Source organism: Saccopteryx leptura, chromosome 11, assembly GCF_036850995.1.
Source record: "Saccopteryx leptura isolate mSacLep1 chromosome 11, mSacLep1_pri_phased_curated, whole genome shotgun sequence".
NCBI classification, from domain to species: domain Eukaryota; kingdom Metazoa; phylum Chordata; class Mammalia; order Chiroptera; family Emballonuridae; genus Saccopteryx; species Saccopteryx leptura.
This window is the reverse complement of record NC_089513.1, coordinates 20,786,736-20,811,799: the sequence shown is the minus strand read 5'-3', so window position 1 is coordinate 20,811,799 and position 25,064 is coordinate 20,786,736. Positions and strand designations below refer to the sequence as shown.

At 41.1% G+C, this 25,064-nt stretch overlaps 1 protein-coding gene across 3 annotated transcripts in view; it reads right to left on the bottom strand.

Moving 5' to 3' along the window:
• The window catches only part of DYM (dymeclin), a 303,872-nt gene that overhangs the window by 40,159 nt on the left and 238,649 nt on the right, over window positions 1-25,064 (bottom strand). For all 3 annotated transcript variants that reach the window (XM_066352275.1, XM_066352273.1, XM_066352276.1), the window contains one exon: window positions 16,884-16,997. In XM_066352275.1, coding sequence (XP_066208372.1) covers window positions 16,884-16,997 — 114 coding nt within the window. The remainder of the gene's footprint in view (window positions 1-16,883; window positions 16,998-25,064) is intronic.

Genomic DNA, 25,064 nt, shown 5'->3' with positions numbered 1-25,064 from the left:
AAGCGCAAATCCAGTGAAAGGGACTACAATTCTGTCTCAATTAAGGACAAATATCCATGAAGAAATGGAGAAGCTTCTGCTGGTGTGGGTGAAAGAGAAAGAGCTGGCAGGAGATACAGTGACGGAGACTGTAATATGCAAAAAGGCACGTATTATTTATGGCAACTTGAAGAAGAAAGAACCATCAACCTCAAAAGAGGCAGCATAAGATACGTTTAAGGCAAGTCACGGTTGGTTTGAAAATTTCAAGAGATCTGCATCCACTGGGTGGTGAGGCATGGTGAAGCTGTGAGGGCTGATGTTAAGGCAGCTGAGGAGTACATTGTACGTTTTGCTGCGCTTATTGCAAAGGAAGGCTACATCCCCAAACAAGTGTTCAACTGTGATGAAACAGGATTGTTTTGGAAAAAAATGCCCCAGAGGACTTTCATCACTGCAGAGAAGAAGAAGCTGCCAGGCCATAAACCCATGAAGACCGTCTGACCCTTGTGTTGTGTGCAAATGCTAGCAGTGACCGTAAAGTAAAGCCACTGCTAGAGTATCATTCCGAAAATCCTCGAGCCTTTAACACTCACAAGATTCTTAAAGAAAAACTGAAGGTTATGTGACGCGCCAATGCTAGGGCATGGGTTACATGGTAGTTTTTTACTGAATGGGTAAATCTTGTCTTTGGTCCTGCAGTCAAGAAATATCTTCAAGAAAATAAACTCCCGATGAAAGCATTACTAATCCTTGAAAATGTTCCAGCCCACCTACCTGGTCCTGAAGACATTCTCGATGAGTTCAAATTCGTAAAAGTCCTCTACCTCCCACCCAACACGACTTCAATCTCTTTTTTTTTTTTTTTGTATTTTTCTGAAGTTGGAAATGGGGAGGCAGTCAGACAGACTCCGCATGTGCCCGACTGGGATCCACCCGGCATGCCCACCAGGGGGCGATGCTCTGCCCCTCTGGGGCGTTGCTCTGTTGCATCCAGAGCCATCCTAGCGCCTAAGGCAGAGGCCACAGAGTCATCCTCAGCGCCCGGGCCATCTTTGCTCCAATGGAGCCTTGGCTGCGGGAGGGGAAGAGAGAGAGAGGAAGGAGAGAGGGAGGGGTGGAGAAGCAGATGGGTGCTTCTCCTGTGTGCCCTGGCCGGGAATCGAACCCGGGACTCCTGCATGCCAGGCCAATGCTCTACCACTGAGCCAACTGGCCAGGGCATGTCTTCAATCTTGCAACCTATGATGGATCAGCAGGTCATTTCCAACTTTAAAAAGCTTTACACAAAGCACTTGTTCCGCCACTGCTTTGAGGTGACTGAGAATACAATTCTAACCCTTCGAGAGTTTTGGAAAGATCACTACAACATCGTGATATGTTTACGCATTATTGACTTGGCATGGCAAGAGTTTACAAGAAGAACCTTGAACTTGGCATGGAAAAAGTTATGGCTTGATGTTGTTGCAGACAGGACTTTGAAGGATTCGAACCAGAGACTGAGACCGAGGTAGAAGCATTGGAGGAGATTGTGTCCTTCGGAAAGTAGATGGGTCTGGAGGTAGATGAGGGTGATGTAAATGAGCTCGTTGAGGAACGTGAGGAGGAACTCTCAACTGAGGAGTTGAAGGAGCTACAAATGATGCAACATATGGAGCTTCTGCAAGAGATTAGTAGTGAGGAGGAGGTAGTGGGAAGAAGTGATTTCTACAAGTGAAATTAAAGACATGCTGGCAATGTGGGAGAAGCTTTCAAGTTTCATTGAAAAGAAACACCCAGAAAAAGTTTGAACTGGTCGTGCTTCAGCACTTTTTAATGATACTTGTTTGTCACACTTCCGTAACATTTTAAAAGGCAGGCAAAAGCAAACCTCTTTGGATAGACTTTTATTCAAAAGTCCTGCAAGTGAAAGTGCTGAAAGTGCAGCCAAAAAGGCAAAAACAGGTGATGACTAAATGAAAAGCCAAAAAGGCAAAAACAGGTGATGACTAAATGAAAATATGTAATGTTAAGCTTAGGTTAAGTTTAAAGTTAAGAAAGTGCCATTTTAGTTTTGTTTAAAGTAAAGAAAATGCAGTTTTAGTTTATATTTAGTGTTGAGAAAGTGCAGTTTTGGTTTACGTGTGTACAGTGCCTGCATCCCTTCCTCCCGCCCTCCTCCTCCGCCATTCACCTCCGTGAGCTGCACTCATCTATCTCCAAGGTAAGAATACAGTACAGTACTAAATAACACTTTTTTCTTTTATTTCATATATTTTGTTATGCATTGGTAAAGTATACATGTGTGTTTCTTAATTAAAAACATGTCTTTTTTCATAATTTAGGATGGTTTGGGGATGTTTCACAGGGCTGGAATGGATTAAATCTATTTCAGTTATTTTAAATGGGAGAAATTTGTTTAATATATGAGTTGACTGACTGACGAGCTTGGTTACAGAATGAATTAAACTCATATCTCAAGGTACCACTGTATACTGTTTGTAATTTAAAAGGTTAAAAAAGGAGAGACTTTATTAGTAGATAAAACCTCGACTACATTCTAGACATGATGCATGACCATGGGTAAGTTATTAATCTTGTGACTCAATATACTTCTGAAAATGAATATAAAATGTGTTCCTTCCAATCTCACTGTGAGACTAGTGAGCAAACAATACACTTAGCTAATGCCAAAGAAATGCTAACTTTAAGTGCTTTTAGAAACTGTTTTCTATTTTAAATGTAGCAGAATAATTCTTATTTGAAAGAGCACATAAAAAATCTTTTTGATGAGCAAAGATCCCTTCTGGACACACATAATAAGCCTGTAATCGATCATTTCTTAATGTTGGGGTTTTTGTATATCAGGTTTTCTTAAGAGGGACATACTAGAACTAATCTTTACAATTTAGTAACTGGCACTACATTAGTGAGAGATCAGAAAATCCCTTGAAATCTTTTTTCAAATTCATATTTTAAGCTGCACTTGTATTAGAGACCGTATCATTATTCCTAAAATTTCAAAAATGGATTCAGTTCCTAGCAACTAGTGTGTAGTATCCAAGGTAGTCCCCCAACTGACCTCAGAGCTCCCAGGTAAGAATCCTCAGAGAACCTGGATGCACTGAATTGGCAGGTAAACAAAAATTGTTACATTAGCTAATTATCTCAAACTCAATGTTAAGCATGAACAGTATTCACCTTCTTCACAGAATTACGTTAGGCCTTCAGTGACTCAAGTCCTCTAATGCCAAAAAATGTAGTACCGAGAAATTTGAACTGATGTGGACAGATGCTAACTGCATCCTTAGTGTGATTATTTATGTACCAATCACTGTCCTTTCCAACTTGCCCTGAAAATGAAAGCCATCATAAAGAAAGCAGTTTTGTTCCCCAATTTTGCCATGTGTAAGGAATAATATTAGTGTTCAAGACACGGGGCTTTGGTTTCTTTAAACAATCTTATATCACCTTAAAAGTTGTCACAAGCTTTTGGATTGTATGACCAATTAAGAACATTCTTTCAAAAATCACATGACCAAATGCAATTATTTAGTTTTCTTATTCTTTCACTTAAAAATTCTATGTTGCCCTGGCCGAATGGCTCAGTGGTAGAGCATCGGCCTGGCGTGCAGGAGTCCCGGGTTTGATTCCTAGCCAGGGCACACAGGAGAAGCGCCTATCTGCTTCTCCACCCCTCCCTCTCTCCTTCTTCTCTGTCTCTCTCTTCCCCTCCCGCAGCCAAGGCTCCATTGGAGCAAAGTTGGCCCAGGCCCTGAGGATGGCTCTGTGGCCTCTGCCTCAGGCACTAGAATGGCTCTGGTTGCAGCAGAGCAACGCCCCAGAGGGGCAGAGCATCGCCCCCTGGTGGGCGTGCCAGGTGGATCCCGGTCGGGTGCATGCAGGAGTCTGTCTGGCTGCCTCCCCATTTCCAGCTTCAGAAAAATACAAAAAAAAAAAAATTAAAAAAAAATTCTATGTTGAAAAGCTGACGTGACAACACTAATAAAATAAGCAGAACTCCTAAAACAAATGATGATAATTTGTTAGTCATTTTTTTATCAGAAATAATTTGTTCTTCACTTATCACCATTAAAGATAAATAACTGTAATTATCTACAAGCTATTATTTTTTAGCAAAAATTTCATTATGAAATATTTTTTAAGAATTGTAGTAGATGACTTGAACAGTAACTATAGAAGCAATGAACAGTCTCAGTAACTTTCATAGGATCAACTTAATAGAAGAGTCAAGATGGGGACAGATGAATAATGGTAGCTGGTTTTATATTTTAGCCACAATTGTAGATTCTCTTTTTAGGAAACTAGTTTGTGAATCATAAATTTCTGACCAAGCCAAAGAATATAATTCTACAAAACTAATGGCAGAGATTTAAAGATAAAATCACACATATTGTTTCCTTTTCAGTGGAAAAGTATCAACATTTTCCAGAGCTGCCCTTGCAACTTGCCATTCCCTTGGTCACTGGAAACCATGGTTTGCAAAACTGCGCAAAAGTTCTTCTGCTATAAAACCACCACCACCACCACAAACAAACAAAGTGCCCCATAAAACCCCTAGATTTTTATAACTTTCCAATTAAGTGTTTTAATTTTCATGTCTATTCAAGATGCAATGATAAAGACTACATTTTGACATTCTGGGATCACAAAGTAAAAACTAGGCTTAATCTACTTCTCATCCCATTGCAAGGAAAAAAAAAAATCCTGTAAACTGCTTACAAATCCACCATATGTTTAATTAAACAAAAATAATGTAAGACATTATCACAAATACCATGTTAGATTGTTTATCAAGAATAACTATCCTAAAGACAAATAGGGTAGGAAGCCCTGCATGGTTAGTGTAATTTCAATATTACATATGAGAAAAGCTTAAGAGCATTTGAGCACTCCATAAAGTAGCAATGGGTATAACTGCTCAACATTTCAGTTTACTCCCCAACAATGCATACAGATACTGTTAAAACCAACAATTTAAGTGGGTCTCTTATGAATGCTTTGAGTTAAACAAATTGACTTACTAGTCAAATAGATTTGTGAGTTTGGAGGAGACAATAATGTTGAGCAATGTTATGTTCAAAGTAGACTAGCTGTGGATAAAATAGTCAAACCACATTTAAAAATTATAATGTATTATGTTATATGTAATATACATGATGATGGTAGAATTTAAGTAAAGGAATAGGTGAAGATATAAATTATATGATGCAAATTTGGGGATATGATGCACGGGTGGTAGAAACCAGGCAAAATAAAGGGAAACCAATTGGGTGGGAGAGCTTAGGGGTAAGAGGGCATGGCTCCAAATTTCCCCTCTCCACGTCAGAGGCTGGGCTGACGGGTCCTTGGTACAGCATACCATGGAGAAAATCCTCCCCTTGCCCTGAGCAGGAACAAGTCATTTTGATGCTTTGCTCTAAAGCTGCGCAATGGATAGGAAGGCTGAGGAATCAAAGGAGAAATCCTCATTTTGGCTCAGAGGAGAGAGAGACACAAGGAATCAAGATGTGGAGTGGAGAATGCATGTAATTTACACAGTGAACACAAATTCCGGGCCCTGATCAAGGTGCTGTGGGATGCTGTTTGCTGTCATGGGGACAGATGGGGACCACGCGGTAGGTACCACAGGATGCGGAGAAGGAACACCCAGTCTGCCTGGGTGAATCAGGGCGAGCCTCACAGACTTGGCACAGACACTTCACCTGACAGAGGAGGCGTGAAGCTATGAGATGCTGCAGGGAGAGAAGGAAGAAGGCGGGCGCAGCATGTCGGAAGGCACAGATATCCAAAAATACTGTCCATGTGGAGATCGGCCAGCAGTTTGAAGCACAGGAAGCAAAGACAGGTCAGGAGTCGGGCTATGCAGTGCTCATGTACAGGGTCAGAGAAGGTGTAGTGAAGACACTTTGGCTACAGGGCCGAGAATGCCTTGGGAGGAAAAGGACTGTGGGACACGGTTAGGAGGGTGTGTCAACAGGTCAGTTAGAGGGAAGACACTGGCTGGCCGGCCCTATCTCTGCGGGCAGAGATGCATGAGGAGGGCAGGCGTGTAAGGACAGAGTGCGGCTGTGGACAGCGGAGTGTCGGTTCCTACAGGACTCGGAAGTGGGACCATCCAACACCAGGTGGATGCATCAGAGTGGCACAGGAATAAAAGACACCTGGGGTGGGACAGGGACAGACTCCCAGTAGGAGAAAGGGGGAGGTTTTTCCAAGCAAGTCAATATTAAGAAAATAGGAAAAAAAATTCTTGAAATTTCAGTTAACTTTCTATATTTCTCTTCATGAAACTAACAATAACAGTGAAAGTATTTTAAAAAGTGGATATTAAATTGAGGCTTTAAAAATCATTTAGCGTGAGCCTGGCCTGTGGTGGCGCAATGGATGGAGTGCCAGCCTAGAATGCTGAGGTCACTGGTTCAAAACACTGGGCTTGCCCGGTTAAGGCACACACAACGAGCAAACAATGAACAGCTAGAGTGAAGAAACTATGTTTGTCCCCTCCGCCCCATAAAATCAATAAATAAAATCTTTAAAAAAATCATTTAGTGTGAAACTGGTTATCTACCTTTAATTTCTATCATAATCAAGTGTCTTAATTGAAATGAAAAATTCAGTTAATGTTGATCACTTATATTATTCCATAGTTTCCTATTTATAGTAAAAGTGAAGTTATCTTCTGATTAATTCCCCCTTCCCTGTCCCCCAAAACATGACCTATTTTTTAAATACTATACGGTAAAATTCTTAATACTCCAACTACAGGTAATTTATTAAACCAAAGTAAAGCGGGAACCTGGAAACTTGACCCGATCAAGTATGAGTGGGTGTGGTTGTGATAGGAGAACCTGCACAGACAGACCTAGAAAAATTCTGAGCATCAGTGTGACATTCAAGTTGCTCACCAGTAAGCGAAGTGGGCACCAGGGATGTGCCCTGCTGTGGACACAGACAGTGAGAACTTTGAGCTGTGGCTTCTAGCTCAGCTCCCAGAGGGCACACTGACTTTATTTATTTCCTTCCAAACCCTAAAGGAGAAATAAGCAACTCAGGATTTCAAGGCCTGTTCTTTATGTCTCTGTTTAGGCAGGATGGCCCGAAAAAACTAATTACGTGATATCGCCTTTCCCAGACTTCACGGAATACCAGTAAGAAGAGGATGTTTAGAATGACATTAATACTATTTACTCGAACAGCCAAGTTGTTTAACTCTATAGACTGATTTATCCAAAGAGTATATATTCCCACACAGGATATTACACAAATATTTTAGAAGGCTATGTCAAATAATGTTTGACTGAAAAATTATTTTATTTTGCTCAAAGTCAATTACTATGACATGGGCTTCTAGATCTTGATGTTTATTTGCCCAAAATTGGAAGAGTAATTCTTCTACAGATTTGGTTTTAGTTTTGTGATACAACAGAAACTTCAAAAACTTTTGGTTCCTCTTTTTGTGTTGGTACTAGCTGGTTAATTTCTCAGGAGTAAGGGGGCATCTTGCCCTCTTAACAACCCGAGAGGTGGTTGGCAAGAACTCTGAATTGTCTGAATATTTAATTTATATTTTAAGAAAGAACAAGTCAAGAAGTATTCCCGACTTTCAGAGAGCTTATTAAAAACAGCACTTCCAATGTGAAACATCCTCTTTTCCATCAATGTTGCATACAAAGTTATTATTACATACCCAACAATTATTTTATTAGTATACATTAGTAAATGACCCAAAAGACTATAATGTGCTGTCATTTGGTGTAATACAAATATTATTCAACACACAGCTTGAATTTTCAATCAACTTTACATATGAAAGTGTTCTGTGAATTAAACTCCAGAGGTTTAAGAGATTTGTTTTATTATAAACACTCAATCCAAAAAGATGATTAAAATAATTGAGATAAGGCTTGATTATAAACAGCTTTTTTCCCTGGTAACATCTGTGGTAATAATGCGCTATCATTTAAACCAACTGAAGATGACTCACTATCTGTGAATAAACAAAATTTTAGTTTCTTTTCTGGTACTGGGAATGCCTTCTTCCCTCCCTCCTTTTTTAAAGAAAAAAAAAACACAAAAAACTGAATCATCCATCCTCCATCATCTGTTCCTCTTGCAACCATAGTCTGAGAGAAACTGGAGTCAGGAGTAGTTTTGTGTTACATTTCAGAACAAAATTAACTAGTCCACATAAGGGATTTATCCATGACCTTGGCCTCAATATAATAGAATTTTGCTCTTAGTAAGAGTTAACTGGCCTATGGCCACCTACAGATCAATCACTCTTTAGCTATAATCCTAAAAAGAGTTATATTTTCATTTATATGTTACTGTCTCAAACACAGGGGATGTTTTCTTTCTGAAGATAGTATAATAAACAACATACTAACATTTAAACATATAGCGTGTACACTGTAATTCATTTCCCTGCAAGTACAGTGTGTCCGTAAAGTCATGGTGCACTTTTGACTGGTCACAGGAAAGCAACAAAAGACGATAGAATATGAAATCTGCACCAAATAAAAGGAAAACCTGGTCACGTGACGCCCGGCTCCGCGCTCTCTCCCCCCACAGCCGTCCCAGCTCCCATCCCGAAGCCGGCGTGATGGCTGCCGCCGCTTCCCTCACCCCACTGTTTCCCTTTTTCTTCTTCCTTCTGCTTCTCTCTGAGATGCAGGGCAGCAGCGGCCTGCACACCAAGGGTGCCCTTCCCTTGGATACAGTCACTTTCTACAAGGTCATTCCCAAAAGCAAGTTCATCGAAATATTAAAAAATTAAGAAAAAAAAAAAAAAGGAAAACCCTCCCAGTTTCTGAAGGATGATGTGGCAGCATGTGCACATGCGCAGATGATGATGTAACACCGTGTATACAGCGGAGCAGCCCACAACCATGCCAGTCGAGATGTGGATGGTACAGAGGAAAGTTCAGTGTGTTCTGTGGCTCGCTAAATTAGAATCCGTGACCAAAGTGCAATGTGAATATCGGCGCATTTATAACGAAGCGCCACCACATAGGAATAACATTACTCCTGGGATAAGCAGTTGAAGGAAACCAGCAGTTTGGTGGAGAAACCCCGTTCTGATAGGCCATCAGTCAGTGACGAGTCTGTAGAGGCTATACGGGATAGCTACCTAAGGAGCCCTAAAAAATCTGTGAGTGAGCCCACATCGAACTGCACTGAATAGGTGTAAAACTGGGAGAGTTTTCCTTTTATTTGGTGCAGATTTCACATTTCTATCGTCTTTTGTTGCTTTCCTGTGACGGTCAAAAGTGCACCATGACTTTACTGCTACACTGTATTATAGTGAACTATAAAATTAACTTTCAGTTTCTGCTATGGCCTGTGGAGGGGTGTTTGGGCCAGAGTATTCACTAAAGGGATTAGAAAATAAAGTCTGGGCCCTGGCTGGTTAGCTCAGTGGATAGAGCATCAGCCCAGTGTACAGACATCCTGGGTTTGATCCCCAGTTAGGAAACACATGAAAAGCGACCATCTGCTTCTCTTTCCCTTCCCTCCTTTCTCCCTCTCTCTCTTCCTCTCTTGTAGCTAGTGGCTTGATTGGTTTGAGGATTGGCCCCGGGCTCTGAGGATAGTTTGGTTAGTCCAAAAGGACTGAGTTCGAGCATTGGCCCCAGACAGGAGTTGTCGGGTGGATCCCAGTCGGGGTGCATGTAGGAGTCTATCTCACCTCCTCTCACTTAAAACAAACAAACAAACAAACAAACAAACAAACAAAGTCTGGGATTAGAGTAAGTAGGAAAAAAAATGGACCAAGGAAACAATTAGTGAGAGATAAGCTGGAGGGCTGAGGTTTGTCACAGGGCAGGTTGACAGAGAAGAAGAAAAGTACCTGGTTTGACAGCAGAGCGAGGAAGTATGAACTCTCCGTGGATGAGAAAGGAGACGGGGAAAGGATGGGCAAGTGGCTGGGTACACAGTTCTAAGATGAAGGTCTTGTTTCCTAAATATGATTTATTTCAAAAAGGAAGAAAAAAAGAAAAAGAAAAGGAACCAGAGAAGTGGTTGACTCCAGGGGTGGGTAGGAAAAACACATAATGGGTCTAGAAAGTAAAGAAGTTCTCTGAATAAGAGGGAGGCGTGGCAAAGATGTCCGAGGACCCAGAAACCAACTGGAGTCTCTCCCACTGGCCAAAGCTAGAACAACTCGAGCAACAAAAGAGATGACAGTACTGAATTATAATCTACAAAATAATATACAAATTTCCATTAGGTAAACACCATAGTAGCAAGTATGTGGGTATGATCTACTCACGGATAAAAAAATCAGTGGGCAAAAGTTTGAGGAGAGACAGGATTAGCCAAGTCTCACAGTCTCATCCCCAAGACAGAAATCAATTACAAAAAAAAAAAGATACTTAAACCGCCTTCTTTCCAACATTGTCCATCCTCCTTCTCTTCCATATTTTTCTTATTTTTACTGGTATCTAAAACAGCAAATATTTTACTTATTTCTAGTGCCTCCCCCAAAAGAAAACAAGGTCTGTGAGGGCAAAGATTTTTGTCTATTTTGTCCCCTGCTGTATCAGAGTCTGACAAATACAAGGAGAGAAAGTTAAGTGAATTATAATCACAAAGAAGGTAGAATAAAAATCAGAAAAGCAGGCATAGAATCAACGTACAGAAAGTGAGCATTTCATTCACCTTATCACATTATTGAGCAACTACGATGTACAAGATATTACGGGGATGCAGATGTGGAAGATGTGACCCCTGTTCTCCAGGGAGTTATAGATAAACAGGAGAGAGGGAACATTTCAACAACTACACACCAAGTAGAAAAGAACAGGAGTTCCACAAAACGTAAATATAAAATGCTATGGGTATTTGGCGGGGGGGGGAGGCATATAAAGAAAGGCTTGATAAAGTTTGTTAAATTTATGAAGGCCTTTAGTGAGTGCTTAGGATTTAGATAAGCAGAAAGCAAAGGACTGGGGGATTGATACACTGGGAAGAGAGAACTGAGTAAGCAAATTCAAAAATGTGGGCAGGAGGATGCAAAAGGTACAGGCAGCTCTGGGCGGCTGGAGCATGGGGTGGGTGAAGGGGAGCGTAGAGAGAAGACGGCGGAGGGTCTAGAATTCCATTCTAAAGACTCCAGACTTTATCTGGCAGCAACAGGACATTGACCTCTAAATATTTTTGAACAGGAGGAGGATGTTAACTAGAGCACTGCTCTACAAAAACTCTTCATGGAATTTTAGAAGGTAGAATTCTAAACTCTCAAAACTTGCAAAAAATCTTTGGGATCACCCTGTTTAACTTTTTATAACAAACTCTATCAACCTTTGTTCCAGTGTTATGGATGGAGCCCCCTTGCCATCCGGTGCTCTTCTTACATTTACCAGACAGACTTTATAGTGACTACTTCACTGTTTTAAGAAGCCGCACATGAACTGCTAAACAACTTTAGCTGTCAGAAAGCATTCCCTTAGGTTGAATGAAATGCTTAATTCCTCTCTTACAGTCTAATCCTTAAAGTAGCTGACTTTCCATACTGCTTCATCAGCTTCTTTTGATCTTTTGCCACATTGTTGGCAACTCAAGCATTTCAGGGGCTGAAAACCTGGGAACTACATTTCCTAGAGTATCTCCAATAAGGCTTCGGGCTGGACACGGCCATGAGAGGAACTTGGTTGAATCTCAGGAGATAGAGGAAAAACAGAGGTCCCTGCTACTCCGGTAAGAGTGGTGGGCCGACCAACAGGCTTTAGCAGAAGCGAAGTTGTGCCAGTGGCTTGCAGCAGTCTTCCTGCTGACCCCCATTGGATGCCGCCTGCAGGCCAGATCACCAGTGATGACATTCCTGCCGCTTCTGATTTCCTGAAAGCCAGCAGTGCTTTTCCCGACCTTGGCTCCCCTTGTCCTTTCAACAATTTTCCTTTCTGTTTGAAATGAGGGGTTTAATTTCCTTGACAGGTTAGGTAGGGAAAACAGAAGCTACACTCTATAATTCAAGTATAAAGGATTTCATATGGAAAATAGAGGCTTAGGAAAGAATAAGGTAGGCAAAGATCAGGAAAGCTGCAACGTAACAGTCTGCAGCACTGGGGCGGGTGGTTCTCAAGAGCCCAGCATCTCTGTGGAGCCATCCACGGTCTCTGTCACCTACAGCCAGGTGAAGGGCTGACTGTGACTCTGGAAAAAACTGGCTTCTTCTCTTCAACATTCCAAATCTCATTCAAGTGCCTTTCTCTGGCAGACTTTCATCTGAGAACTACACAGGGAGAAGGGTTCTGGGAAATGCATTCTGGCCTTTTCTCTGTGATGTAGAAGGACTGGAGAACAGGGTGATAGTGACAACAGCTACACCAACACAAACGTAGATTTCTTATTTGTTGTTTGCCCATGAAACCTAGTGATTGGATAGTCAGCACTTTTTCTTTTAGTTTCTTATTAAGTTTATTTTTTTCCTTTTTTAAAAATTTAATTTATTGTGCTTACATAGATTCTAGTGTTGCCCCAATTGAATCGCCCCCTCCCCCATATTCCCCTCAACATATCCTTTGCCCCCCTCCCAAAAGCTCCCTGCCCCCTTCTCTTCAGGTTTAATTCCATTCCTCAGTTCACACTGTTCCTTGGATTCCTCAAATGAGTGAGGTCATGTGATATTTTTCTTTCTTCGACTGGCTTATTTCACTTAACATAACAGTTTCTAGGTCTATCCATGTTGTTGCAAAAGGTAGTATTTCCTTCTTTTCAATGGCCCCATAGTATTCCATTGTATATATGTACCACAGCTTTTTAATCCACTCATCCACTGATGGATACTTGGGCTGTTTCCAGATCTTTGCTATTGTGAACACTGCTGCCATAAACATGGGGGTGCATTTCTTCTTTTGAATCAGTAATATGGTGTTCATGCAGACTGGTGCAGCTACTGTGGAACACAGTATGGAGATTCCTCAAAAAATAAAAAATGGAACTGCCTTTTGACCCAGCCATCCAACTTTTAGGAATATATCCCAAGATTTTTTTTTTAATTTTCACCTCTCCTGAATCATATTTTTCTTATGAGCCATATCCCAACTTTCAGCAATTTATGTTTCTTCTGGTGTACAAATCTGGCTAACCTGTCTGCTTTACGAACTGAAAGGTGACCTCTTTGTCATAAATGAACGGGTTCTTATAAAAGATATCGCCATTGCCTCGCCTGTGGTGGTGCAGTGGATAAAGCGTTGACCTAGAATGCTGAGGTCGCCAATTCAAAACCCTGGCCTTGCCTGGTCAAGGCACATATGAGAGTTGATGCTTCCTGCTCCTCTCCCCTTCTCTCTCTCTCTCCTCTCTCTAAAATGAATAAATAAAATCTTAAAAAAAATAAGTAAAAGATATCCCCATCAACTTTAATTAAAAATAAAATAATTTAAAAGCTACCCCAGATTAATAATTTTTCCTTATTGTTTCTTGTATCTTTTTTGTGTGTGTGACAGAGAGACAGGAAGGGAGAGAGATGAGAAGTGTCAATTTTTCGTTGCGGTACCTTAGTTGTTCATTGATTGCTTTCTCATATATGCCTTGACTGGGGGGTTCCAGCAGAGTGAGTGACCCCTTGCTTGAGCCAGCAACCTTGGGCTCAAGCTGGTGAGCCCTGCTCAAACCAGATGAGCTCGCACTCAAGCTGGCGACCTTGGGGTCTTGAACCTGGGTCCTCCACATCCCAGTCTGACGCTCTATCCACTGTGCCACCACCTTGTTAAGCTCTTGTATCTTCTTAAAGAGAAAATTCTTATAAAAAATTTATATAGTTTTGTGCTTTGTAGAGAACAATTTTGTATAAGCACAAGTAGAATTATACTCTTAGAAACAAAAAGTTTCTTAAAAGTCATGTGATTGGATTTCCCAACCAATATCTGAGTCTTTACAATTGGAATGACAAATAATCACACATGTGTGCCTTTCTGATCTTGTGGCCATTGGCAGGCACTGTTAATGGATTTCAGCACTCATTCTGCTGAACCTGAACTCAGCCTTGGAATCCTTGTACTGCGCTAGCCAGCTAGTACCAATAGTTAGGAGCTGCATCCCTGCCAAGTGGCCATTAGCCTATTCCCCTAACATCTCTATCCAGTGAGAATGAATGCATCACTTCCCAAAAGTTGCCTATTCCCTTTCTAAATAATTGCATCTGCTAGAAAGTTTTCCACACATGGGACTGAAATGCAGGTGCCTGTATGTAGCTTCTACTCACTGGTTCCATTCCTGAAACCACAAGGAACAAGTCCAAATCTGCTTTCATAAACAATTCTTCCAGTGCTTGAAGATGAGTCTCTTCTTCTTGAATTTTGTCTTTTTAATTTTTATTTATTTATTTATTTATTTTTTTGGTATCTTTCTGAAGCTGGAAACGGGGAGAGACAGTCAGACAGACTCCCGCATGTGCCCGACCGGGATCCACCCGGCAGGCCTACCAGGGGGCGATGCTCTGTCCCTCTGGGGCGTTGCTCTGTTGCGACCAGAGCCACTCTAGCGCCTGGGGCAGAGGCCAAGGAGCCATTCCCAGCGCTCGGGGCCATCTTTGCTCCAATGGAGCCTCGGGTGCGGGAGGGGAAGAGAGGGACAGAGAGGAAGGAAAGGGGGAGGGGTGGAGAAGCAGATGGGCAGCTTCTCCTGTGTGCCCTGGCCGGGAATCGAACCCGGGACTTCTGCACGCCAGGCTGACGCTCTACCACTGAGCCAACCGGCCAGGGCCAAATTTTGTCTCTTTAAAGCTAATGACAACAGTATGAGTTCCTCTAGTCACTTCTTGTGTTCCGTCATGATTTTAGTGATTCTCTGACAGTTTTCCATATTGTCTTAAGGTGTGGTATCCAAAAGTTTGCTCTGAATTGTCTGGTACAAAGAGCTTCCATACACTAATAGTATATTGACCTACCAGCACTGCTGAGCCACAGAGTATTCAGCAGAGTCAGGCTTCTAAATGGCAGGCTCGGCCAACCAATTATCTGAAAGTTGTCCTGAGACTCACACAGACTAAATCCAAATCCACTTCCAGAAACAACTCTTCAAATACTTGCAGACCAGTTTTAACCAGTCCATCAAAACCATGTTCTAGCCACCATTCCCTGCAGCTTTGGTGATCAATGAGGACTACAGCTGTTTCCTAGGAGGACTAAGTGCCCTCTTCTGCCTTCCAGACAATTCCTTGGATTAATTCTATTGACACTTCACCCTACTGCCATGATCCAAGTCAAGCAATAATCTAACTGGTCTCTCTGGTCAAATCCCACTCGTGGTCAAATCCAGGCCATGTTATCACCGAGATCTGCTCTACTTCTGACATCTTCATCTCTTCAATCACATTCTCCATTACTTCCACCATGCTGGTTCTTTGATCTCATTAAAACCTCTTCCGATGACTCCTCTGCAGGATCCTTTCTCACAACCCCATGATAGTTCTACTTCTTTCTTGACTTCATTCATAAACCAAGATCCATCACTTCCTGTGAGCAGCCGCTTCAGTCTTCATGGATTTTTATACTGCTTCTTATGGTCTAGTTCAAGTAAAATTAAAGTAGTGCAACCTCCCCTCTCCCCCAAACGTAGTGTAAGAATGGAAATAATATGAATTCCCTACGAATTCCCTACATACAAAGAATTGTCAGAAATGAAGTCAAAGCTGGAGTGTCTGGTGAACTGTAACTAGCTTTTAGGCTATTGCCACATAGTGGTGCCACTTTAGCTGATAAACAGAAACACCTGCTGTCTCTGCTCAGCGCCGGGTGAGCCTCGCTGCTGTTTATGTATGGCGGGACTTCTGTGAGTGGTCATGATGACTAATGGGCTGTTGTTTTACAAACTGTTGTTATAACTGAAAATATTTTCATATCCTACAACAATATCTCTCAAGCATTCATTAAGCAGTGGTTTAGTGATAGTGATGAAAAACACAGCCTCCAAAACAGTAACTTTGGAACAGTTAGTTGTGATAAAACACCTCAAACAAGGTCAGACATCCACCATGATGCCCTACATTGTTAATTTAGGACTGAGTACTTTAAAACATTTAGAAGGTAATGTAGGAAAAAAATTAAATGGAGTATTAAAGTAAAAATATGGTATGATGCTGTACATTCATGCACCCCCCAAACCTTGACCTTTACATTTTTTCCTGTGGGAAAATTAGTCTTGAAGTATGCATTTTATATCATGAGATCACTTCAGGAACATATCCAACACAATGTAAATGCCTTCTTAAAGTACAATTATCCCCCCTGCCTCTTTCGTGAAAACCCAAGCTTACAGCAAATAGTGTGGCAGTTATGAGCAGGGAATTTGTAGCCAGACTGCCTGGGGATATGACTCTCCCACTGTCAAACTTTCTAGGTTTATGACCGACTGTAAGTTACTGACTGTTTCGGTACATCAGTTTCCTTATCTGAAAAATTAGGATAACAGTACTGACCCCTACCTTAAAGAGTTGTTGTGAGCATGGAATAAGTTAATACATGTAAGCCATTTGGAACCCCATATAGCACTGAGCAAGCACTATGCAAGTGTTACCCATTGCTGCAGATGTGACCATCACCACTTTTCCCTTCCCATCAACCCTTGATGATACTTACATACAAGAATGAATTTATTTTACTGTGTTAAAAAAATAAGGTGCCCCTTTATATAAATTACTCATACTACATGCAGTGGTTACTCATAGGATATGCAGTGGTATGAAGATATTAGTCCTTCTGTTGCTCCTTCTGGGTAAACTGTGAGAACCCATCGTCATCACAGCTCTGTTATCAGTATACAGCAGAGTAGCAATATTTCACGAGCCTTTTCTAGCGCAAGTACTGGGTAAGTGACATGGTTCTGAACCGAGCCTGCTCAGACACTAATATTTACATCAAGCAGTACTGCAGTGCATGCTGAGTTGCCTGTCTTACCTTCAGTCTGTCTTTGGGCAGCGCAACAACGCCCTGCTTGATGATCTCCAGGACCCGCTCCACTGACAGCTCCGCTCCAGCCTGCAGCAACCTGGAGCTAAAGAAGGTGATCACCTGGAATGTAAAGCGTCATTTTTTAAACAAGTAGATGTACAAGATGTATTTCCAGTAGACACCTTTTTCACATGGTAGTCAGACTACCATAACTACTTTTTAGAGTGGCCTGGCTTTCAATTCGCTCTGCCTCCTAAGAGTGGTCCTCCCTATGAGGAGTCTGTCTGAGTCACAGCCGGGCCCTGAAGATCCAGGGCTCACTGGCCGTTCTGTGAGTTAAGTAGGCTCTGAATTCTGCTCTTTCTTGTGCTGCCTCACCTTGCACTTACGCTTCATTTAGAGAGTGGCACCCATCAGGAGGTGGGTAAAAGCTAAAGCTTCAGACCTGTTAATACCAGGGCTTCAGAGTAACTATCAAAAAAAAAAAAAAAAAGCTTAATAAGAAAGAAATTTGAAGCTAGGGGCTAAAATGATGTTCTGGGAAGTATTTATAAATTTAATTTTTCCAAAAACACTCGTATCCCTGATTATCAGGGATAATCAACAGCAAGCTCTAATTACTTCTGCTTATCACAGCACAGCTGAAACTATGCAGGGACATGCTAACATAGGAGCTCCCGGACACACCACGGTCCCAAAACACAAAGAATGTCATCATATCGCAGCAAATCATTTTAACATCAGGGTTAATAAAGCAATACGTTTGTAGATCCCTTGTTATTCAAGGACATTACACTTGGGTGTTTACAGTGAGACATGCAAAAAATTTTAAAACTTATTTGTTGAAAAAAAGTTGAATATTTCCATTTCCATGTTTTCTTTTCTATTCTTTTTTTTCTTTTTAAGATTTTATTTATTGATTTTACAGAGAGTGGAGAGGGTGGAGGCAGTGAGACATATCAACTCATAGTTGCTTCACTTTAGTTGTTCATTGGTTGCTTGTCGTATGTGTTTGACAGGGCTTGCCGGCTCTCAGCACTCCAGGTCGATGATCTATCTATCCATTGCACCACTACAGGTCAGGCCATTTACATGTTTTCTATTCTATATTAAGTTGCTAACAATTATTTGCATACATTTTTATAAATTTTCATTTAAGATAGCTCTCCTAAATGTTAATTGTTCAAGAGTACACTATTTTCCCTAAGCATTCTAGTGGAAAATGTGCATATGACACACATGCCACGAAAATGCATTCGTTCTGAAATGTAAAGAGATCCAGGCGGAGCCAGGACCCTAACAAGCCAGTGCTTGAGAGACATTGGTAAAGAGCGAGAACAAAGCGGCCCATGGCTGGCTGGGTGGCGTTGAGTCCAGATAAGTAACTGCTTTGTTTCAGGCAGTCTGCCGGCCCCAGCTCCTTGGCAAGGTGCTTCTTTTGTCCACAGCAGGTTGGTTTTTCAGCACATGCTTATGGGTCTTGTTTTTCCCAAGTCAGATTGTAAGCCCTTTTGGGAATTCTGGGATAAAATTTTGTTCAGAGTTTAGACACAGCATGCACTCAAATTGATCTTATAACACAGTGATTTAAGTCTTTGAAGACAGACACAACATAAATAGAAAACATATTGCAATAGTTATATTAAAACCTTATTTTAAAATACACAACAACACGCCCTGGCTGGGTAGCTCAGTTGGTTGAGGGTTTGATCCCTCATCTGGGCACAAGAATCAACCAGTGAAGCGTGAATGAGTGGAACAAATCCATGTTTCTTTCTCTTTCCCCCTACCCCCATCAAATAAATAAACAACAAAGATGCTAACTAAACATCTTCCTCTTGTTTATTTATTTATTTATTTATTTATTTTTGCGACAGACAGAGAGAGTCAGAGAGGGACAAATAGGGACAGACAGACAGGAAGGGAGAGAGATGAGAAACATCAATTCTTCGTTGTGGCTCCTTAGTTGTTCATTGATTACTTTCTCATATGTGCCTTGACTGGGGGGCTACAGCAGACTGAGTGATCCCTTGGTCGAGCCAGCGACCTTGTGCTCAAGCTGGTGAGCCTTGCTCAAACCAGAGGAGCCCACGCTGAAGCTGGTGACCTGGGGTCGCAAACCTGGGTCCTCCACATCCCAGTCCAGCACTCTATCCACTGCGCCACCGCCTGGTCAGGCTATATTTATGTTTTGGTGTTTTTTTTTGTATTTTTCTGAAGTTGGAAATGGGGAAGGCAGTCAGACAGACTCCCACATGTGCCCAACTGGGATCCACCCGGCACGCCCACCAGGGGCGACGCTCTGCCCATCTGGGGCGTTGCTCTGCCACAATCAGAGCCATTCTAGTGCCTGAGACAGAGGCCACAGAGCCATCCTCAGCGCCCGGGCAAACTTTGCTTCAATGGAGCCTTGGCTGCGGGAGGGGAAGAGAGAGACAGAGAGGAAGGAGAGGGGGAGGGGTGGAGAAGCAGATGGGCGCTTCTCCTATGTGCCCTGGCTGGGAATCGAACCTGGGACTCCCGCACGCCAGGCCCGACGCTCTACCACTGAGCCAACCGGCCAGGGCCTATATTTATGTTTTAAACAATGTTTTTCTGAGAAAATAATTTTGGTAACCATATGAAATGCCATTTTTGTAGGGAAAAAAAATGGTTAATAATTGGCAATTTCATATGGTTCAGCCTAATATCTTTGTATAAAATTCTCTTCTATAACCAAAAAATGTTTAAAGACTAGGAACTTATTTGTTAAGAACACATTCTAAGAAATAAAGTATATCAATGAAAAGGTAGAGATCTTATAGATGCTTGAGGCTTATAGATCTTTTTCCCCCTGCTTTCTAGTATTTATGAAATGCATTCATTTTCACTATTGGATGAATTTTGGCTTACAGCAGTAGATGATGAGATAAGGAATAGCTCTCAAAGGTGGTTGACCTTGAAAAGTAGCCGGGAAGCTTTGTGAAAAAGCTAACCCCTGTGCCTGGCCACAGGCCTTCTCCATCAGTCTCTCTAGGGGATATGGACCATCAGTCAGAATCTAGAGCAGAGCTTTCTAAATTGTCTTCGATTGTACATGCCTACAAGTAAAGTGGGGGCGTACTTTCAATCTGTGTCCTACTTATTTATAAATCATGCAATATCCTGCAGCATTAATGGTTTACGTTATAAAATGTACAAACATCTTGAAGTTAGATAAAGTAAATAGATTTTAAAAATTATGTTAACTGTAGACACAAAACACTTTTGTATTCAATTAAAATACTACCATTAAAAAATCTGGATAATTAGCTATCACATCTTGCTGATCATAAAGTCTTCACATTATCATCAGCAAACAGTATTGCTCATAGTAAGATGCACTGTGTTTATATAAATCCATTATGCAAACAGGCTTCTTGATAATTTTTATAGATCCATTTCATGTGCAATTAGATCGCTTCGTCACTGTTTTTACTTTGCAATGTATAGCACTTGTTCTAGGAGGAGAGAGAGGCCAGCTCTGCTATTTTCTTTTTGTCACATATTGTTACATGTATTGTATATTTGAGTACTTATTTCTTATATTGCCTTCAATTGTGGTTCCTTTGCAGGAATGATGCCAATCATGCCCACTATGTGAGGGTTTATTTAGTTAAATCTAGATATTATAACCTACACATTATGAATACATAAACAACAATAACCGTAAGGGAATGAAAGGTGAGGGTACCCGTGCCAACCCCTCCAGTTGAGAGCTCCTATCTCTTCCCTCAGGATACTTGGAATAATTACTGTAGGTGACACAGAGACCCTGCTGGTTGTCTGCACAATACCAAGAAGTAGTAAAGCTACATTTGTTTAGTTTTAATGAATAAATAAATGCTCTATTATTTTCTTCCCATGTTCCTCTGGACAGCTGTGCAACCTTTGGGGTATGTATACTCTCGGGGGCCGGTGTATCCTTCTCTTTGGAGACTGCTGATTAACAAAATATATATAATCAAAGCTAAATGGAACACATAGTATTCCAATACTGTAGACACTGCAAACCAACATAAGGGAGAGACTTACATGTCACATCATCAAAGAACTCAGTAATGTAATGAGTCTAGTTTTGTTTACTCTGTGACCTTACAGGAGTTGCCTCTAAGCCACAAGGACAACTGCAGAGTAGGCATGAGACTCAGTTTCTAAGTAGATTCCTTTTTTCAAACTGTCTCTCATTTGCATGTTTTAGAACTATCTTTCATTTGTATAATTTCTAATGTTTTTGCATCCAAACTCCTACTTTAGAAAATGATAAAACTACCACTTTCAGAAGAGAAGTGTAAGTATATATCAGTAAGGAAGGGAGCAAACATCTGCGTGTTTTATGGACCATGTGAGCTACATACACTATTTAATTCTCACAACAATCCTATGAGGCTGATAAAATCTGTCCTACAGATGAATCAACAGGATCAGAGAGAGAAAAGCTTGATCAGATGTTTCTTCTTCATCATGTTTTCTCCAGCAATTCTTATGTAACAAAAGTCTTAGTTCCCTTAATAAAGAGAAGCTATCTGAGGTGAAAGGTGTAAGCTATTGAGCCAAAAATTTCCTTTGGAGTCAGAATGTAACACTAGCAAAGAATGTGAAACTAGCAAATAATATCTTCATTCAAAGACACAAACTTGTATTTCCTACCACCAGGTTAGAATTTTGTACACAGTGGTACGTTAATAACCAGGGAAGCCACCTCTAAGACTATAGGAAGCCAGTCTATTTCTTAACTCTTACTGTCCGTGTCCCCGGATGTGCTTGTTAAAGAGATACTCTGCCATGCTCCATTGGGGAGGGGATGGGCTCATCTTGCTCAGGTTGGTTATGTGGTCACCTCACCCAATGATTTGATGGATTTTACCTGCTCATTCAGGTAATGAATCTCAATGAAGTCATACAAATGGGGGTCATTTTTATCAGTGGCCAGTTTGTGCAGTTCTAGTAGTGACTGATTTGTCAAGTGTACTGCACACTCCGTTGTGTTCAGCCCAGTCTCCCAGCTGCGACAGTCTGGTTTCTTGATACCCTGAAGGAAAATTGATTGGCTTTGCAGCTTTGTGTTCTCAGCTTGTTCCTTCTCCTCACAAGACTGGCGAAGAAAATATTTGGCAGACAGTCCAAGCAGTAAGCCCAGCATCATCAGAGTCCAAGCAGTAATGCATGGACAGGTAAATGCAGGTGGCACAGAGCTCCAGGCTGACCTGAGAGGTAATGGCCGTGGAGTCCCACTGATAGTTCTGATGCACAAGCACTTCCAGTTTCTTAATGTGGAATCTTATCATGGATTTAAGATGTTTCTTCTCTTCTAACAGAAACATCTAATGCTGTAAATGTCCCTCAAAGTTTTAGCTGTATCCCACGAATTTTGATGTAATATATTTTCATTTTTGCTAACTTTAAAATACGTTCTATTCGCCTGACCAGGCAGTGGCGCAGTGGATAGAGCGTCAGATTGGGATGCAGAAGACCCAGGTTCAAGACCCCTGAGGTCGCCAGCTTGAGTGCGGGCTCATCTGGTTTAAGCAAAGCTCACCAGCTTGGACCCAAGGTTGCTGGCTCAGGCAAGGGGTTACTCAGTCTGCTAAAGGCCTGTGGTCAAGGCACATATGAGAAAGCAATCAATGAACAACTAAGGTGTCGCAGTGAAAAACTAATGACTGATGCTTCTCATCTCTCACTGTTCCTGTCTGTCTGTCCCTATCTATCCCTCTCTCTGACTCTGTCTCTGTAAAAACAAAAAAACAAACAAAAAAACCCAACAACATTCTATTCCCCTTGCGATCTCTCTTTCATCCAGAAGTGTACTGTTTAATTTCTAAACATTTGGGGTATTTTCCAGATAGCTTTCTAATTGATTTCTGGCTTAATTTCACTGTGGTCAAAGAATATGATTTCAAGTTTTTAAAATTTGTTGAGGTTTGTGTTATGGCCTCAAATATGGATTTCTCAGTGAATGTTCCACATGCAGTGATGGTGTTGGGTGGAAGGTTCTATAAATGTCAGTTAAATCAAGTTGGTTGGTCATATTGTTTGGGTTTTCTATATTGTTACTAATTCTCTGTCTGTTTATTATATCAGCTATTGAGAAAAAAGTGCTGTCTTTTCAATTATAATTATGAATCTATTTCTCCTGCAAGTCCATCAGTTTTTGCTTCATGTAAAGTGCTGTTGTTAGTGCATCCACACTTAGAATTGTCATGTCTTCTTGGTTATCATCCCATGGTGTCCCTCTTTATCTCTGGGAATATTCCTTATTCTGAAGTTTACTTTATAACCACTCCGGCTTTATTTTAATTAGTGATTCATCACAAAACTATCCACTGCATTACCACCAGTCAGACTTTTGGTCTTTATATTTGAAGGAGTTGCTTATAGGCGGTACATGGTTAGATATTCCTTTTTAATCCAATTTGAAAATCTCTTTTAATTGAGGCATTTAATTACTGACATGGTTGGATTTAAATGTACCGCATTGCTTGTTATTTTCTATTTGTTCACTATTATTTATTCTGCTTTTCCTTTCTGCCTCTGGATTGAGCATAATTTATGAACTTATTTTATCTAGTTTTATATCTCTTTCTTTTTGTGTTGTTGACCTAGAGTTTATCATATATATCTTAATTTATCAGTCTACCTTCAAATAATATTATACCATTTCACATTGGTAAGAGTTGTGAAGAGTCTGAAATTTTACCCTACTTGCAAATGAACAAGTTAGTCACAGTTTCTTAGTCCTGGAAGGAGATTTCTGGGTCAGTCATAAAGGAGTTTGTTAGTCATGGGAATAGTAACCAGAGTATCAGTCAAATAAGTTTGTAAATATGATATATATGTTTGCTCGCTTATAGTTTGCATTGGGTGTGGGGGACAGGCTATAAGCCGGCCTAGTCATTATAGCCTAAGGCTTAGTTTTAAGACTAAGCCTTTCCCGTCCTTTAATACTAAGATCTTTTCAAAACTAAGTTTCTCCCCACACCCTTGACTGTTGCATGATGTGGGGTGGTGCACTCTTATGAGGAATCCCATTTATGCCTCAGATAAGTGACTTTGTATCACAGACTTCCTTATTTGTATATTGGCTTAAAGGTTTTGATTTCTACACTATAAATGGGGCAGAGGAGCTCATGCTGGAGGAAAGCAGAGAAAGGCCACATGGAGGAGAGGAGAAGCAGCCAAGATGGCTGAGTGCTGAAGGAGAAGCCAGTTTGTGCAGAGTTTGTGCAGAGAGAAGGAGATGGGGAACAGAGGTGAATAAGGCTGGTGAGGTAGAAACCTTTGATTCTAGGAAACTCGGATAAGTCAGTGGCTTTGGGAGCCCTGAATGGAAAGGGAAGTGTTTTCCCACTGTGTGTATTTCTTGCTCACCGGGTGCAAGCTAGGATTAAAGCTAATGGCCCACCAGTTCTTGGTTCCGTTGTTTCATTACCATCAGTCTGAATTAAATGCGGACCTGCATGGGCCAGATGGCTATGGCTACTGGCTTCACACAGAGCGTTAGCATTTTTACACTGGTTCCACAAGCCCCAATTTGCACAGGGGTGATTTGAAGAAAGCCAAGTGGCCTTTGCACATGCAGTTGGTTATATTCTAGGAACAGAACTCTATACTAAGGGATCCAAATCTTTTCTAGTGGTCAGTAAGCACCCCTGTCTTTTGCTTCAGAGGGAGACACAGACACACCTCCACCCTCCGCTAATGTTCTCTTTGCCTGGAACACACAGATGCTAGATAGCTGCATGGCTCACTCTCCGTCTCCTTCAAGTCTTTGCTGAGCTGCACATTCTCAGGAAGGCCTTTTCGAGGCATGCTCTTTAGGTTTGCCATTTCCTACCCCTATTTCAACAAGCACTCATTATTCCTCTTCCTCCTTTTTTTTGGCTTAAGCAACTAAGTAGCTATTGATGTCATTTATTAAAATAATAGACCACAGAAGAAAAAGTTGATTCATTTTGCATTTGATTTTTTTGAAGAAAATAAAGAATTCTGATTTAACCTTGTTCACCATTTGTGGGAGTGTCATACCGGCAAATGAATAGACTAGTATGAAGTTCAATATATATAATATATACTCTATATAATCAGGCTTGGAAATACACAAAATTTATCACAAATTTTACACTGTGCAGAGATAAAAAAAAAAGTTCCCATTCTACACAGCTATTA